At 54.1% G+C, this 12,777-nt stretch overlaps 1 protein-coding gene across 2 annotated transcripts in view; it reads left to right on the forward strand.

Annotated features, from left to right (window-relative positions):
• The window catches only part of VIL1 (villin 1), a 40,886-nt gene that overhangs the window by 12,918 nt on the left and 15,191 nt on the right, over positions 1-12,777 (forward strand). Inside the window, exons 1-4 of one of the 2 annotated variants that reach the window (XM_037913125.2) lie at positions 8,559-8,677; positions 11,330-11,425; positions 11,738-11,812; positions 12,494-12,690. In XM_037913125.2, the coding sequence (XP_037769053.1) occupies positions 11,351-11,425; positions 11,738-11,812; positions 12,494-12,690 (347 nt within the window). In that variant the 5' untranslated portion in view covers positions 8,559-8,677; positions 11,330-11,350. Of the gene's footprint in view, positions 1-8,558; positions 8,678-11,329; positions 11,426-11,737; positions 11,813-12,493; positions 12,691-12,777 lie in introns of those variants that run through there. The other variant, XM_037913126.2, reaches the window with a different exon arrangement.

Consider the following 12,777-nt stretch of genomic DNA (forward strand, 5'->3'; position numbering starts at 1 on the left):
AGAACAATAGTGGATTGGATCTGCTTTTGCGCCATGGTTCCTGTATGTCTCATGATCTTGCCAAGAGCTAAAGAACATAGCTACTCTATCCATACAAACTCTGGCAAATGTTTGGAACCCAATTAACGTCAAGTCAATGTAGCTATTAATGTTGTCCATAGTACAGGAATCTTGGCATTTAGCTGTGAAAGCAATATGGTAGTGTGCCTCAGTTTCCCTTTTCATACAGCACATCAGGTCTGGAACGTCTTTTCCCCTGTGAAAAGTTCCAAGACTGTTTACAGGCATTAACTGTGAAACATCAGTATAACAAGGCCTTTTAGCACAAAGTGAGTTCTCACGTATTCCTTTTACCATGTCTAAGGGCTTTCCCAAAAGATTAGGCACATTGTACATTTTTACAGTTTTTGGTAACAGCAACACATTAGTCACAAAAATTACCATGAGCAATAACAACAAATCCTTTGCAAGTGTCCGTCTCCAGTCATGTTTGTCATGCCACACCTTCGGCTCAATACCATTGGGGTTTTGGCATTTTAGGGTTAGCCTGTGGCTTCCCTTTGCAAAATTAAGTTCTCTTTTTCCTCCTTGTCTTGAAGGATCAAACCCTGATTTCTCTTGCTTAACAGAATTCACTGGCTGATTGGGTGTGCTCTCTGTGGTAACAGCTATTAGCAAGTTTCAGAGGAGCAGCCGTGTTAGTCTGTATTCGCAAAAAGAAAAGGAGGACTTGTGGCACCTTAGAGACTAACCAATTTATTTGAGCATAAGCTTTCGTGAGCTTACTTCATCGGATGCGTACTGTGGAAAGTGTAGAAGATCTTTTTATATGCACAAAGCATGAAAAAATACCTCCCCCCACCCCACTCTCCAGAGAGCTTTGTATAGTCTCTTGCCATGTGGTCTCTTTCTGTGTCCCAAAGAAAAGCTGCCCATCCCATGACCTGGAAACACCTCAGAGTTCTTCTGTCCCTAGGCAGGTCCCTGCACACCTGGCTGAGTCCCCAGGCGTGTCTGCCTTCTCTCAGTGGGTCAGTTGTGTCGCTGATGGTCCTTAATGGGTCATCCAGCTGGCTAGGCAGAGCTGACACCAGCTTGTCTGGGGTGTCCCCCAGAAGCAGAACAGAAGTTTGAAATACAGACGGTACAGAGCCAATATTCATAACTTTAACTACAAAAATGATACACGCATATAGACAGCATAATCATAACCAGCCAACCATAACCTTGTCTGGGACACCTCATTTGACCCCCTTTATACAAGATTTTGTGCCACTACAGGACCTTGGTTGCAACAATGATCTCTACGGTCCCAGCTTATGTCAATAACATCACACACTGCAAAAGGTTTTTTTTCTCCTGCTGATAATAGCTCACCTTAACTGATCACTCTCATTACAGTGGGTACGGCAACCCCCATTGTTTCATGTTCTCTGTGCACATATATATATTTTCCTACTGTATTTTCCACTGCATGCATCTGATGAAGTGGGTTTTAGCCCAAGAAAGCTTATGCCCAAATAAACGTGTTAGTCTCTCAGGTGCCACAAGTACTCCCCGTTCTTTTTGCTGATACAGACTAACATGGCTGCTACTCTGAAACCTGAAACAAAGACGTCATTAAGCACCTCTGCCATTTCCACATTTTCTGTTATTATTTCACCACTCCCCTCCTACATTGAGTAAAGGGCCTACCCTGTCCTTGATTTTCCTCTTGCTTCTAATGTATTTGTAGAATGTTTTCTTGTTACCCTTTATGTCTCCAGCTAGTTTGATCTCGTTTTGTGCCTTGGCCTTTCTAATTTTGTCCCTACATACTTGTGTTATTTGTTTATATTCATCCTTTGTAATTTGACCGAGTTTCCACTTTTTGAAGGACTCTTGTTTGAGTTTTCGATCATTGAAGATCTCCAGGTTAAGCCAGGGTGGTCTCTGGCCAGACTTCCTGTCTTTCCTACGCAGTGGGATAGTTTTCTCTTGTGCCCTTAATAACGTCTCTTTGAAAAAGTGCCAGGTGCCTTCAGTTGTTTTTCCCTTAGACTTGCTTCCCATGGGATTGTATCTACCAACTCCCTCAGTTTGCTAAAGTCTGCCTGCTTGAAATCCATTGTCTGTGTTGTGCTGTTCTCCCTCCTACCATTCCTTAGAATCATGAACGAGACCATTTCGTGATCACTTTCACCCAAGCTGCCTTCCACTTTCAAAATCTCAACCAGTTCCTCCCTATTTGTCAAAATCAAATCTAGACCAGCCTCTCCCTTAGAACAGCCTCTTCACCTTGTGAAATAAAAAATTGTCTCCAATACATGCCAAGAACTTCTCGGATAATCTGTGCCCTGCTGGGTTATTTTCCCAACAGAAGTCTGGGTGGTTGAAGTCCCCCATCACCACCAAGAACATAAGATTGTTCTTATTTTCTGACTTGTCCTAATTTGCGAAAAACTGCTAACTGATGTAGCTAATTCCTCCAGAGAGCAATTTCTTACACCATAGGGTGTGTGAAACTGCTCTCTGTAGGGACTTGCTACCCGTAGCAGGGAGAGGTAGTGAATTGTTACCATTAGCAAGTTACTGATACGTATGGTTGTTCTTATGTGCTGACTTGTCCTAATTTGCTAAAACTTGACAGTGGTGTGGTGGGATGGAAGCATAAAGCGTTCGGCTTCCAAAGGACCCTGCCTGGATTCATTGTAGTGGGACACGGGACATGTGGAGGATGATTCAAACTCTTAATTTCCTTAGGGTTCGCCTTCAATATACTTCTATACTGGTGCAATCTCTGACCATTACAGTTCATCCACTCAGCCAGCAGCAACACACTTGTCCTGGTGCCTTGATTGAGAAAGGGTCTGATCAAAGGGAGCGTAGATTCCAGCCCGCTCCTGGGGTAATATCTCACTGGAGATGAAAGGGCTTGTTCAGAAAGAGATTCTGAAGTCTGTAGGGTAAAGATGAGCCAGATGGGTTTGTCTCCATGCAGGTATATTTTATTCTTGGGGGGTGGGGGGCTGCGTAGAAAGGAAAGAAGTATTTTGGATTTCCTATTTCCCTTACTGAGGAACATCTATGCTCCCCTGAAATTTTTCCTGGCAGAAGCAGTTCCTATCTATTCGGTACAGGGTCAAAACATGGCTGCCGTCACACAGAGGCATTAGTGGTGGTGGAGGTGAGAAGAGGGTCAAAAAGTCCTGTCCCTCCTCCAAACACTCCCATGCATGTGGAAGCCATAATGTTGCTCCTGCCTAAATACCCTGATGGCAGACGGGGAGGGGCGGAAGGCCCTGCCAGCTATACTGAGCACCCCAGAGGAGCCAGGCCCTGCGTGGCGTGCCATGCTGCTACACCTATTCTGTACTGGTGAGGGCAACCCTCACTCCCCAGGGCTCCTGGTGGCCCCGGGGCTTCCCCGGCTTCCACCAGCACAAGCACCCCTCCTACCGCCACTGCTTGAAGATGTACCACCTTCTCCTCCGCCACCCCATGGCTCAAGCTTTGGAGCCATACCTGAGCCCGCAGTTGGTAACGTGCTCATGATCTCTACAAAACATGGCATCGGTTGATTATAACTGTTGCTACTGAGGATCTCAAACTCAGCCAAACCTTGGTGGGGAGGCAAAGAGTTTGATTGAAAAGCTGGCATGGTGTTTTCGGTGAGGGGAATAGCTCTGTAGAGGCTCAGGCTTCTCCCACGAACAAATGAGCCAGTGAAGCAGCCCAGCAAAATCAACCAACCTCCCCTGCTATTTCCATTCGGAGGAGAATTGATGCTGAATCCTGCAGCTGACAGAATGTGATATAAACAAGTATCACGCAGAAAAAATATTTCACTGCAGTGTTTTCCCCAGAAACTGAGATTAGGGGGGTGTTCAGAAATACAGGGGGAAGGGGGAGGACCCATGAGGGGTGAGACCGTGAGGGCAAAGGTGGGCTCTATGGCACCACAGTAAACACTGAAAAATGTTTCACAACCATTTTATTCGATTTAACTGATGCTTGTAAATCATCACACAAATTACAGTTGGCTACTCAAGCCTACTATGAAGCACTATACTTACATCCTTCTTGGTCCCTTCCTGTAATTTTGCACAGCTCCGTTAATGAATTTCTCAAACACAGTGCATTCATTTTTGGTAGCTTCTCATGTGTCAGGTGCTTCCAGTCCTTCATGACATGCTCATGATCAGGCAGAAGGCGACTTCTTTCGGAACCCAAAATTCTGTCCAACGAGGGAAAAGAACGCTCGGCTGTAGCTGCTGTGACCGGGAGTAGCAAGAGATGAATTCCTACTTCCTTCATCCCAGGAAACAGAGCACAAAAATTGGGTCAAACCATTAGTGATGACAAAGAAGAAGTTGAAGTCAAATCTACATTCGTCCATCGTATGATATTCCACTGTGTGTTCAAATTCTCTGTTCTGTCCTGGTCCCATGGCAGCCCCATTGCTGGGAGAGCCTCACTCAACTGTCGGCGTTTTATAAGACAGGCAGCTGTAAAAGCTACGTAGAGGTTGATGGCATCCAGAAGTTGTTGTTCTAGAGATGTAAGAATCAAGTCCATGTACTTTACTTTTTCAGCTGCCTTAACAACACTTGTCTTCTTCGTTTAAGGAGTTAATATAAGTGCCCTAATTAGTCAACGTCTGAACTGAAGTCTTTGCTTCTTCCAGTACGTTTTCAATGGATCTCTGATTGATCCCAGCGTGGCTTCCATTGCTGGACAGAGATCTACTATTGTTGTAGCAGATGCCTGAATGAAACCAAGTGGTTTCAACAGTAGACTTACAAGAGAGAGAATGGCCATAGTCTGCTCTGAACGTAGGAGCAAAAGTAATCCATCATCCACTACTCAGACCCATCCCATCTCGGTAGATACTTTCCAAAGCCAACAATAATGGTTGCAGTCATTTTAAGACAACAGCCAAGAATCGCTCATGAGAAAGCCAGCGGGTTTTCCCAGGTTGGACTAATTTGAACTTCAGTCCCAGTGTATCTTCTATATTTTCCAAGACCTTGAGTCCTTTTGGATTCTGACTGAAAAAGAGTGTAATGAAGACATTCAATTGATAGCTTTTGAAATGCCTTTTGAAGATTCTGCAGCTCGTCCTGGCGCTAGTTGGAGCAGATGGCCCCTGCGGTGTGTAGGGGAGAGATCAGAGTTACACTTTTCTCTGAGCGAAGCTTGTACTCCGCTATGTCTTCCAGAGACGTTTGCAGCTCCATCAAATGCACAAGCAGCCATCTGTTTGGGGTTCAACTGAGAAGCATTTAACTCTTCTAAGACGTGGCTTGTCAGAGGTGCAGCCGATGTGTCTTCTATAACCTGAACATCTAGAAATTCATCTACTGGCCGACCCCTGACAACAAGATAACATAGGCAGTGACTTAACACTTGACACCCATTTGCATTGGTGCATTCGTCAGCCACGTATGCACATTCTCTGAATGAGGTGAGAGAGGTCTTCACTTTTTTGACGGCTGACTCTTTCACTGTTGCACCGCATGCTTCTAGCCAGTCAGCTGAGTTTCTTGCAGAAAGACAGTGAGCATCTGCTGGTCTTGGTCGGAACCAGTGTCCAACTTCCAGATTAACAAATGACCATGCACTTAACATTGGCCTCCATCCTTGCTTAAAGAGAAAGGATGATGTGACAGCCATGTTTGTTTGAATAAACGGGGTTGTGTCACCAGCCTTGTTAAGTATTTCTAAAATTGGCTTTGACAGTGACTGGCTTATAAGGCTTTCTGCATGTCCCTGCAGTCCCGAGGATTGGTGTTTTGCAGCCTTTTCACAGCATTTGTCAGCATTGGCTTTGCTGATCGGTCTGGCAAACCAAGCTCCTCCACTTTTACTCTATAAATCCACGGTATGCTCGCAGCTTGTATACTGCGTGCAGTCCTGATTGTCCCATCTCAAAAAAGAGCTATTGAAGTTGGAAAAGGCACAGAGAAGGGCAACTAAAATGATTAGGGATATGGAACAGCTTCCATATGAGGAGAGATTAAAAAGACTGGGGGACTTTCCAGCTTGGAAAAGAGACGACAAAGGGGGGATATAACTGAGGTCTATAAAATCTTGACTGGTGAGGAGAAAGTGAAACGCTCCCTCACATAACACAAGAACTAGGGATCACCCAATGACATTAATAGGCAGCAGGTTGAAAACAAACAAAAGGAAGTACTGCTTCACACAACACACAGTTAACCTGTGGAACTCCTTGCCAGAGGATGTTGTGAAGGCCAAAACTAGAACAGGATTAAAAAAAAAGAACTAGATAAGCTCATGGAGGACAGGTCCATCAATGGCTGTTAGCCAGGGTGGGCAGGGATGCAACACCGTGCTCTGAGAGCCTCTGTATGCCCAAAGCTGGGAGTGGACAACAGGGGATGGATCACTCAATAATTACCCTGTTCTGTTATTTCCCTTTGAAGCTCTTGGCATTGGCCACTGTCAGAAGACAAGATACTGGGCTAGATGGACCATTGGTCAGACCCAATATGACCATTCTTATGTTTTATGTAAAAATTAATGATAAAATAATAAAAATGTTTAGTAAAGAAACTCCCAACACCTGCCAAAATCGATCACTTGGGCAACACAGCTCTGTCTGCTGGATACCTGGGCAGAGTAGGCGAGCTCATGTAAATACAGCCTGGTCCTGAAGCCTTTCCCCCGCCCCCTGGCTCATCACTAGCTGTCAGGGGACAGCTCATTTACACCTTGCTTACAAATCATCATTCTCAATTATAAGGTTGGCCAACATTGCGGACCCCAATGCGCCGACATGGTCAGCAAAAACAAGAGCTGTGTGAGGAGGCTACTCTCTGTTCAGACTTTTCAAACCTGTTATACTTTTCCAGGTACAAGTATTTTATCAAAAAGAAAAGGAGGACTTGTGGCACCTTAGAGACTAACCAATTTATTTGAGCATAAGCTTTCGTGAGCTACAGCTCACTTCGTCGGATGCATACTGTGGAAAATACAGAAGATGTTTTTATACACACAAAGCATGAAAAAATGGGTGTTTATCACTACAAAAGGTTTTCTTTCCCCCCACCCTACTCTCCTGCTGGTAATAGCTTATCTAAAGTGATCACTCTCCTTACAATGTGTATGATAATCAAGGTGGGCCATTTCCAGCACAAATCCAGGTTCTCCCCCCCCCCCCACACACAAACCCACTCTCCTGCTGGTAATAGCTTATCTAAAATGATCACTCTCCTTACAGTGTGTATGATAATCAAGGTGGGCCATTTCCAGCACAAATCCAGGGTTTAACAAGAACGTCTGAGGAACAGTGCGGGGGGGGGGAAATAATAAACAAGGGGAAGTAGGTTACGTTTTACAATGACTCAACCATTCCCAGTCTCTATTCAAGCCTAAGTTAATTGTATCCAATTTGCAAATTAATTCCAATTCAGCAGTCTCTCATTGGAGTCTGTTTTCGAAGTTTTATCGTACTTTGTATCTGCTTTTAAAGTGCGTATTAATGTGTCAATTTCAGTTCAAATTTCCAACCAGTGACTAAACTGGCAAGAACTATTGGTAACTAGTTGACCACTGTGGGGGCGTTGGGGAAATTCAGGGGTCGGGGCGGGGGGGCGCACAGGCCTCTGGGGGGGTGTAGGGAAGGCCCGGTTTCACTGAATCAAGTCTCCTGCTGCAGAGCAGCTGCAGTGACTAGGCCCCACTCCATCCCAAATTCTAGGGCAGTTCAGATCCGGATCGGAGCTCGGCAGCTTGGGCTGAGACTCCGCATCGCCCGGCGCAGGAAACGGCAGCGTTCTTTGCACCGGGGCGTGGAGCGTTCAGTCAGCGCAGCCTGCAAACCCTTCAGGGACCGGTTCCTGCGGCTCTGACAGGGAATTTCCCCAGACCCCAGCAGCAGGCTGGGACGGCCTCTGGCCCCAGGGCTCTGCTCCGTGGGATGCAGAACTCAGCGGTGTGGGGGATGCTTCTGCTCCTGCAGGGAGCTTCACCGCTTGGCTCTGCGGCCCTTCGGCCTGCAGGTGCCTGGCATGTTTATGGCAGGCAGGTGCGCTCGACCCGGCACACCCAGAATGCTTGGTGGTGTGTGGGATGCACTGTGCCCAGAATGCCTGGCGGCAGGTGGGCGCACTGTACCCAGAGGCCTCGGTGGCGGGTGGGGTGCCATCTACCTGGGTGGGCCCAGCGCGTTCAGAGCGGCGTGTACCAGCTGTCCGGTGGCCCGTGGCGCGGCTCTACCGGGGACTCTGCTGCCGGCGGAGTGCTCTGGGCCTGCTCTCCCCGGTGCCTCTCTGCCCGCGACACCCCGCCGGGTCCCTGCTGATTCCCAGCGCTGCCAGACTCGGCTCCAGAACGCAGGAACCCGACCCACGCTCTGTTCCAGGTGCCGCCTGCTGCAGGGCTGAGGCAGGGTGGGGCCCAGGGGACAGATCTGTGACGAGATAACGATGCCACATGCCGGGCAATAAACAGGGAGTAACGGTGCCAGGGCAGCAGTGGGCAGCTCCCAAGGGACCCTGGGACCTTGGCTCGCCTGCGTGTCCCTCCCCAGGCTCCTGCCCTTATATGGCGAACGCAGGCCCAGGCGAAGGAGGGGACAAAGGTCGCCCCGTCTCCGTCTCCGGCAGGAGAGCACTTTGCACAGGTACCAGCCGTCTCCAGGCTGCCGTGCCGAGCTAGCGCTGCAGGAGAGGTAAGGGGCTGGGGCGGGGGGTCGGGTCTTGGCACCTTGGCCTGGCCCCTGCCCGTGTGTCCCCTTGTGCCTGGCTTTGCTCTGCAGGCCCTGGGGGGCGGATCTCAGGGCCCAGCCCCAAACAGCTGGGACCCACCTGCCAGCCCTCTCCGGCCCCCTCTGCTCCCAGGTTGGGGGGCAGGGCAGCCCTGGGGGGGCAGGTGGGAAGTGGAGGCCCCCAATCGATGAGGGCTGCTCCTTGCTGGTGGCTTCTGGGGGAGCGCCCACACCCTTGAAGGGGCTGAGGATATAGGGCCTGATCCAAAGCACTGGGCTTTGGATTGGACCCATAGCCCTGCTGGGGCAGGGAAGCAGGGACCCCTCTGGGCTCCCCCTAAATCAGACCCACTCCCCTTCCCCCTTGGAGGTGCAGGCTGCATTTCTGATGGCTGCCAATCGCCCGCACCTCCCTCCGGCCCCACCCCTGCCGGGATGCACCGTGGCCCCACTTGATCCTTGACCCTCTGCCCTCAACTCTCAGGTGACAGCCACCGGCCTGGCAGAGCGGTGGCAAGGACGTGGTGTCTCTGGCAGCCCCCAGGGCCGGCGAGCAGAGGGCCTGTGAGCCCATCCAGTGTGTCTCTGCATGTCAGCGCCCACACAGCCCTGGGGAGGAGGGGCAGGAGCAGTATCTGCCTGGGACAAACGGGGAAACTGAGGCGGAGGCAAGGCCAGGCCACAGAAGGTGTCAGGGTCTGAGATGAGCCTGGCGGAGCCGCCCGGGGAGGTGTCTCCAGGCCTGGTCGCTGTTTGCCGGCACTGCGCAGGCGCAGGGATCTGGGGGCAATGGCCCCTCCGTTGGGTGGAGGCGCAGCTGAGTGTGGGGCAGGCAGGTGAGGGCTGGGTCCAGCTGAGCACACGGGGAGTGGGGGAGGGCGGGGAGCAGGCTGAACCCCACACCCGGAACAAAGGCCCATTCTGGGCAGATCGTGGCCCCCTGCACCAGAGCCCACAAGGGACATATCTGGGCCTGGGGTGGGGGCGTTGCTCCAGCTTGTCCTGCCACAGGGCCAGCTGACCTGAGCTGAGCAAGAGGGACGAGTATCTGAACCTCTCTGAATGTCGGGGGCGGGGGGCATGATCAGCATGGGGGGGCATCCCGCTGAGTGCATCTGGATCTCGGGGGCGGGGTGTGGGGGTGCCACCCTTCAGGGCTGTAGCCAGCCGTGAGCAGCCATAGCACAAGGCCAGGCAGGGGAATCCGGTGCCGATGGGGCTGGATGGCACAGAAGGGAGGGCACACGCTGGCTCCGGGAACAGGGGGGCTCATCGGCTGGAGCTCTAGGGCGGGTGAGTGGGCAGCGGCGAAGGGCTGGGAACATGGCGCCTGATCTCGTCCCTCGGACGGGGCAGGGAGGGCCAGGTTCACCCGCCACGTGGCCCTGCCTGAAGCTCTCATGCGTGGGCCCCTCCGGCCAATCACCAGGTGGGGCGGGAGGGACCGCGAGTGGGCAGCACGTCCAGCCCCCTGCACTCAGGCCCGAGCAAACCCGGAGCAGCCCTCACAGGGCTTTGTCCAACCTGGTCTTAGAACCCTCCAGCGCCCAGGACCCCGCACCCCGCCTTCTCCCGGCTACCCCTCTTCCTGGGACGGCTTTTCTAGCCCTCATTCGGCTTTTCTGCTCTCCTCCGGACTCTCTCCAGTTTATCCCCAGCTACCCGAGTGTGGGGCGCCCCCGCCCAGTGCCGAGCAGAGCAGGACACGAGTCTCCTGTTAATACACCCCAGGGTGACAGTCACACACCCCCCGCCCAGCCTGGGCGTGAGCCCTGCCCCAGGCCAGCCCCTCGATCCAGGTCTCGGTCAACCCACTAAAGCATCGATCGTGCGCCGGGGCACCCATGGTCCCACGGAGCGGCTCCCTGCTGGGGGCCATGCTTCAGGGCTTCCCTGCCCCCCCCGCCCCCGGAAGCAGGCACTTCCCACGCGGGTGGCAGCTAACCCCTGGCATCTGGAGCACGTATGTTTATCAGCCTGGCTGGGCCCATTTGTCCCAGCAGCGGGGCCCTGGCTGGCAGAGAGGGCCCAGGGAAATCCGCTTTCCCACATGCCTCCCTGTGCCAGCTTGGCACCCACCCACGCGCCGCACCCCAGAGAGCTGTAAAACCCCCACTGCCCAGCGTGACAGCTGCTCTCTGGGCTGAGCCTGGGGATTAAACCGGCCACCTCCAGAGCTAACAGCACGAGCCACGGCAGCATGAGCTGCAGAGCCCGGGCCTGGCCTGGGCACAGATAATGCACAAGGGCACGGCCGCTGCCCCTGCCCCAGAGCTGCCCGTCTGGCACCTTCCACCACAGCCCCCCCGGCCCAGACAACTCCTCTCAGCCGTGGCGCTGCCCTTCCCCATGCCATGCTGCCCCCCGGGCGCAGGGACATGCTGGCACATGCACCGGGGGGTCCCTTCTCCCCGACCACCAGGGGGAACGGGGCACCGCACCAGAACCAGCTCTGGAAATGAGCCCCCGCCCAGCCGGGCCCAGCGCCGGCGCCTTGGCGCGTGGGTGCACACGGAGCCCCCCGCGAGGCTCCAGTCAGGGGCTCGGCTCAGCGTCTTCCTGTCATTAATGGGTGCTAACGAGGGGGTCACCAATGCTGCCTCTCCCCCGTGCCAGGCCCCCGCCGCGCCGCTCACCATGACGGAACTCACCGCCAAAGTCACCAAGACGCTGAACAGAACCACGCCTGGTCTGCAGATCTGGAGAATCGAGGTGGGTGGTGGGACCCGGTGATGGGGGGGCCCAGCCAGGGATGGGGCTCCTGGCTCTCTGCGTCCGTCAGTGCCCGGGATTGAGAGCCACCGGCGTGGCCTCGCCTGCTAACATCCCGGGGACGCGGCCTCACCCCAGACTCGGCAGCCGCCGGGGGAGGTCAGGCTGCCTGCAGGGGCGGAGGGGTTAACCAGCCGCAGATTGCGAGCTCAGGCCGGTGGCACCAGGGTACCTGGGCCAACCCCGCGAGCCTGGTTCCCCGGGGGGAGGCCCCCTCCGGCCTCAGCTCCGGACGTTTCCTTCTCTTTCCAGAAAATGGAGATGGTGCCGGTGCCTCCCAAAAGCTACGGGAACTTCTACGAAGGGGACTGCTACGTGGTGCTCGTGGTACGGGCTCTGCGCCGGGCCTGGGACGGAGCCGGGGGCGGGGGCAGCGGGGCGCCCTCCTGGGCCGGGTGGGTGGCAAGCTGGGCCGCGGGGCACCCTGCTGCCTCGCCCTGTGGGGGGAGGGGGGGCCGGCGTGGGGCAGGGTTGCTTAGCACCCGGCAGCATGTGTGTGACAGCAAGTGGGGACGTGCGCTCGGGCGACCGGGTGTGCAAGCCGGGGTGTGCACCCCAGCCCGGGCAAGCGAGCTGAAGGGGGAATAGGCTGTAATATTTTTAGGAGGCCTTGTTTGTGCCCCAGTCCGGACAGCTGGGCGCCAATCCCACCCAGGAGTGCAAACAGGCGCCCGCCACCCGCTGGGGATCAAGGCCGTATAGGGGAAACTGAGGCACACACGGGCCTCCTCAAACTATTACAGAATATGCCCTCTTCATCACAATGCCAGGGGAGGGGAGGGCTGGGCGGGTGCCCGTGCTCCGTGCAGGCTGGAGCGAGCGGGTGGCAGCATCTAAATAGGAGCGTGCCAGTCCGGGCCTGCGTCCGGCTGCCGGGGCTGCCGCGCTGAGCGGCTCCTCCCGGTTAGCCGACAGCAGGATCCCAGCCCAGGCCGGGCCGTCGGCCCCCAGACCCCGGAACGGGCGCGGAGCCGCGCCTGCCGCTAGCCCAGTGTCCTCTGGCCACAGACGCAAAAGACCGGGAACAGCTTCAGTTACGACATCCACTACTGGCTGGGCCAGGAGTCCTCGCAGGACGAGCAGGGGGCGGCTGCCATCTACACCACACAGATGGACGAGCACCTGGGCGGGGTGGCCGTGCAGCACCGCGAGGTCCAGGGCCACGAGAGCAACATCTTCAAGGGCCACTTCAAACAGGGACTCATGTACGTCGGGGCCGGGGAGGCGGATCCGCTTGGGGTGGGGGGGGCATAACGTCCCCCAAAACGCACCGATAGCGCGTGTGACCATGT

This window comes from Chelonia mydas, chromosome 11 (assembly GCF_015237465.2).
Source record: "Chelonia mydas isolate rCheMyd1 chromosome 11, rCheMyd1.pri.v2, whole genome shotgun sequence".
Taxonomy (NCBI): domain Eukaryota; kingdom Metazoa; phylum Chordata; order Testudines; family Cheloniidae; genus Chelonia; species Chelonia mydas.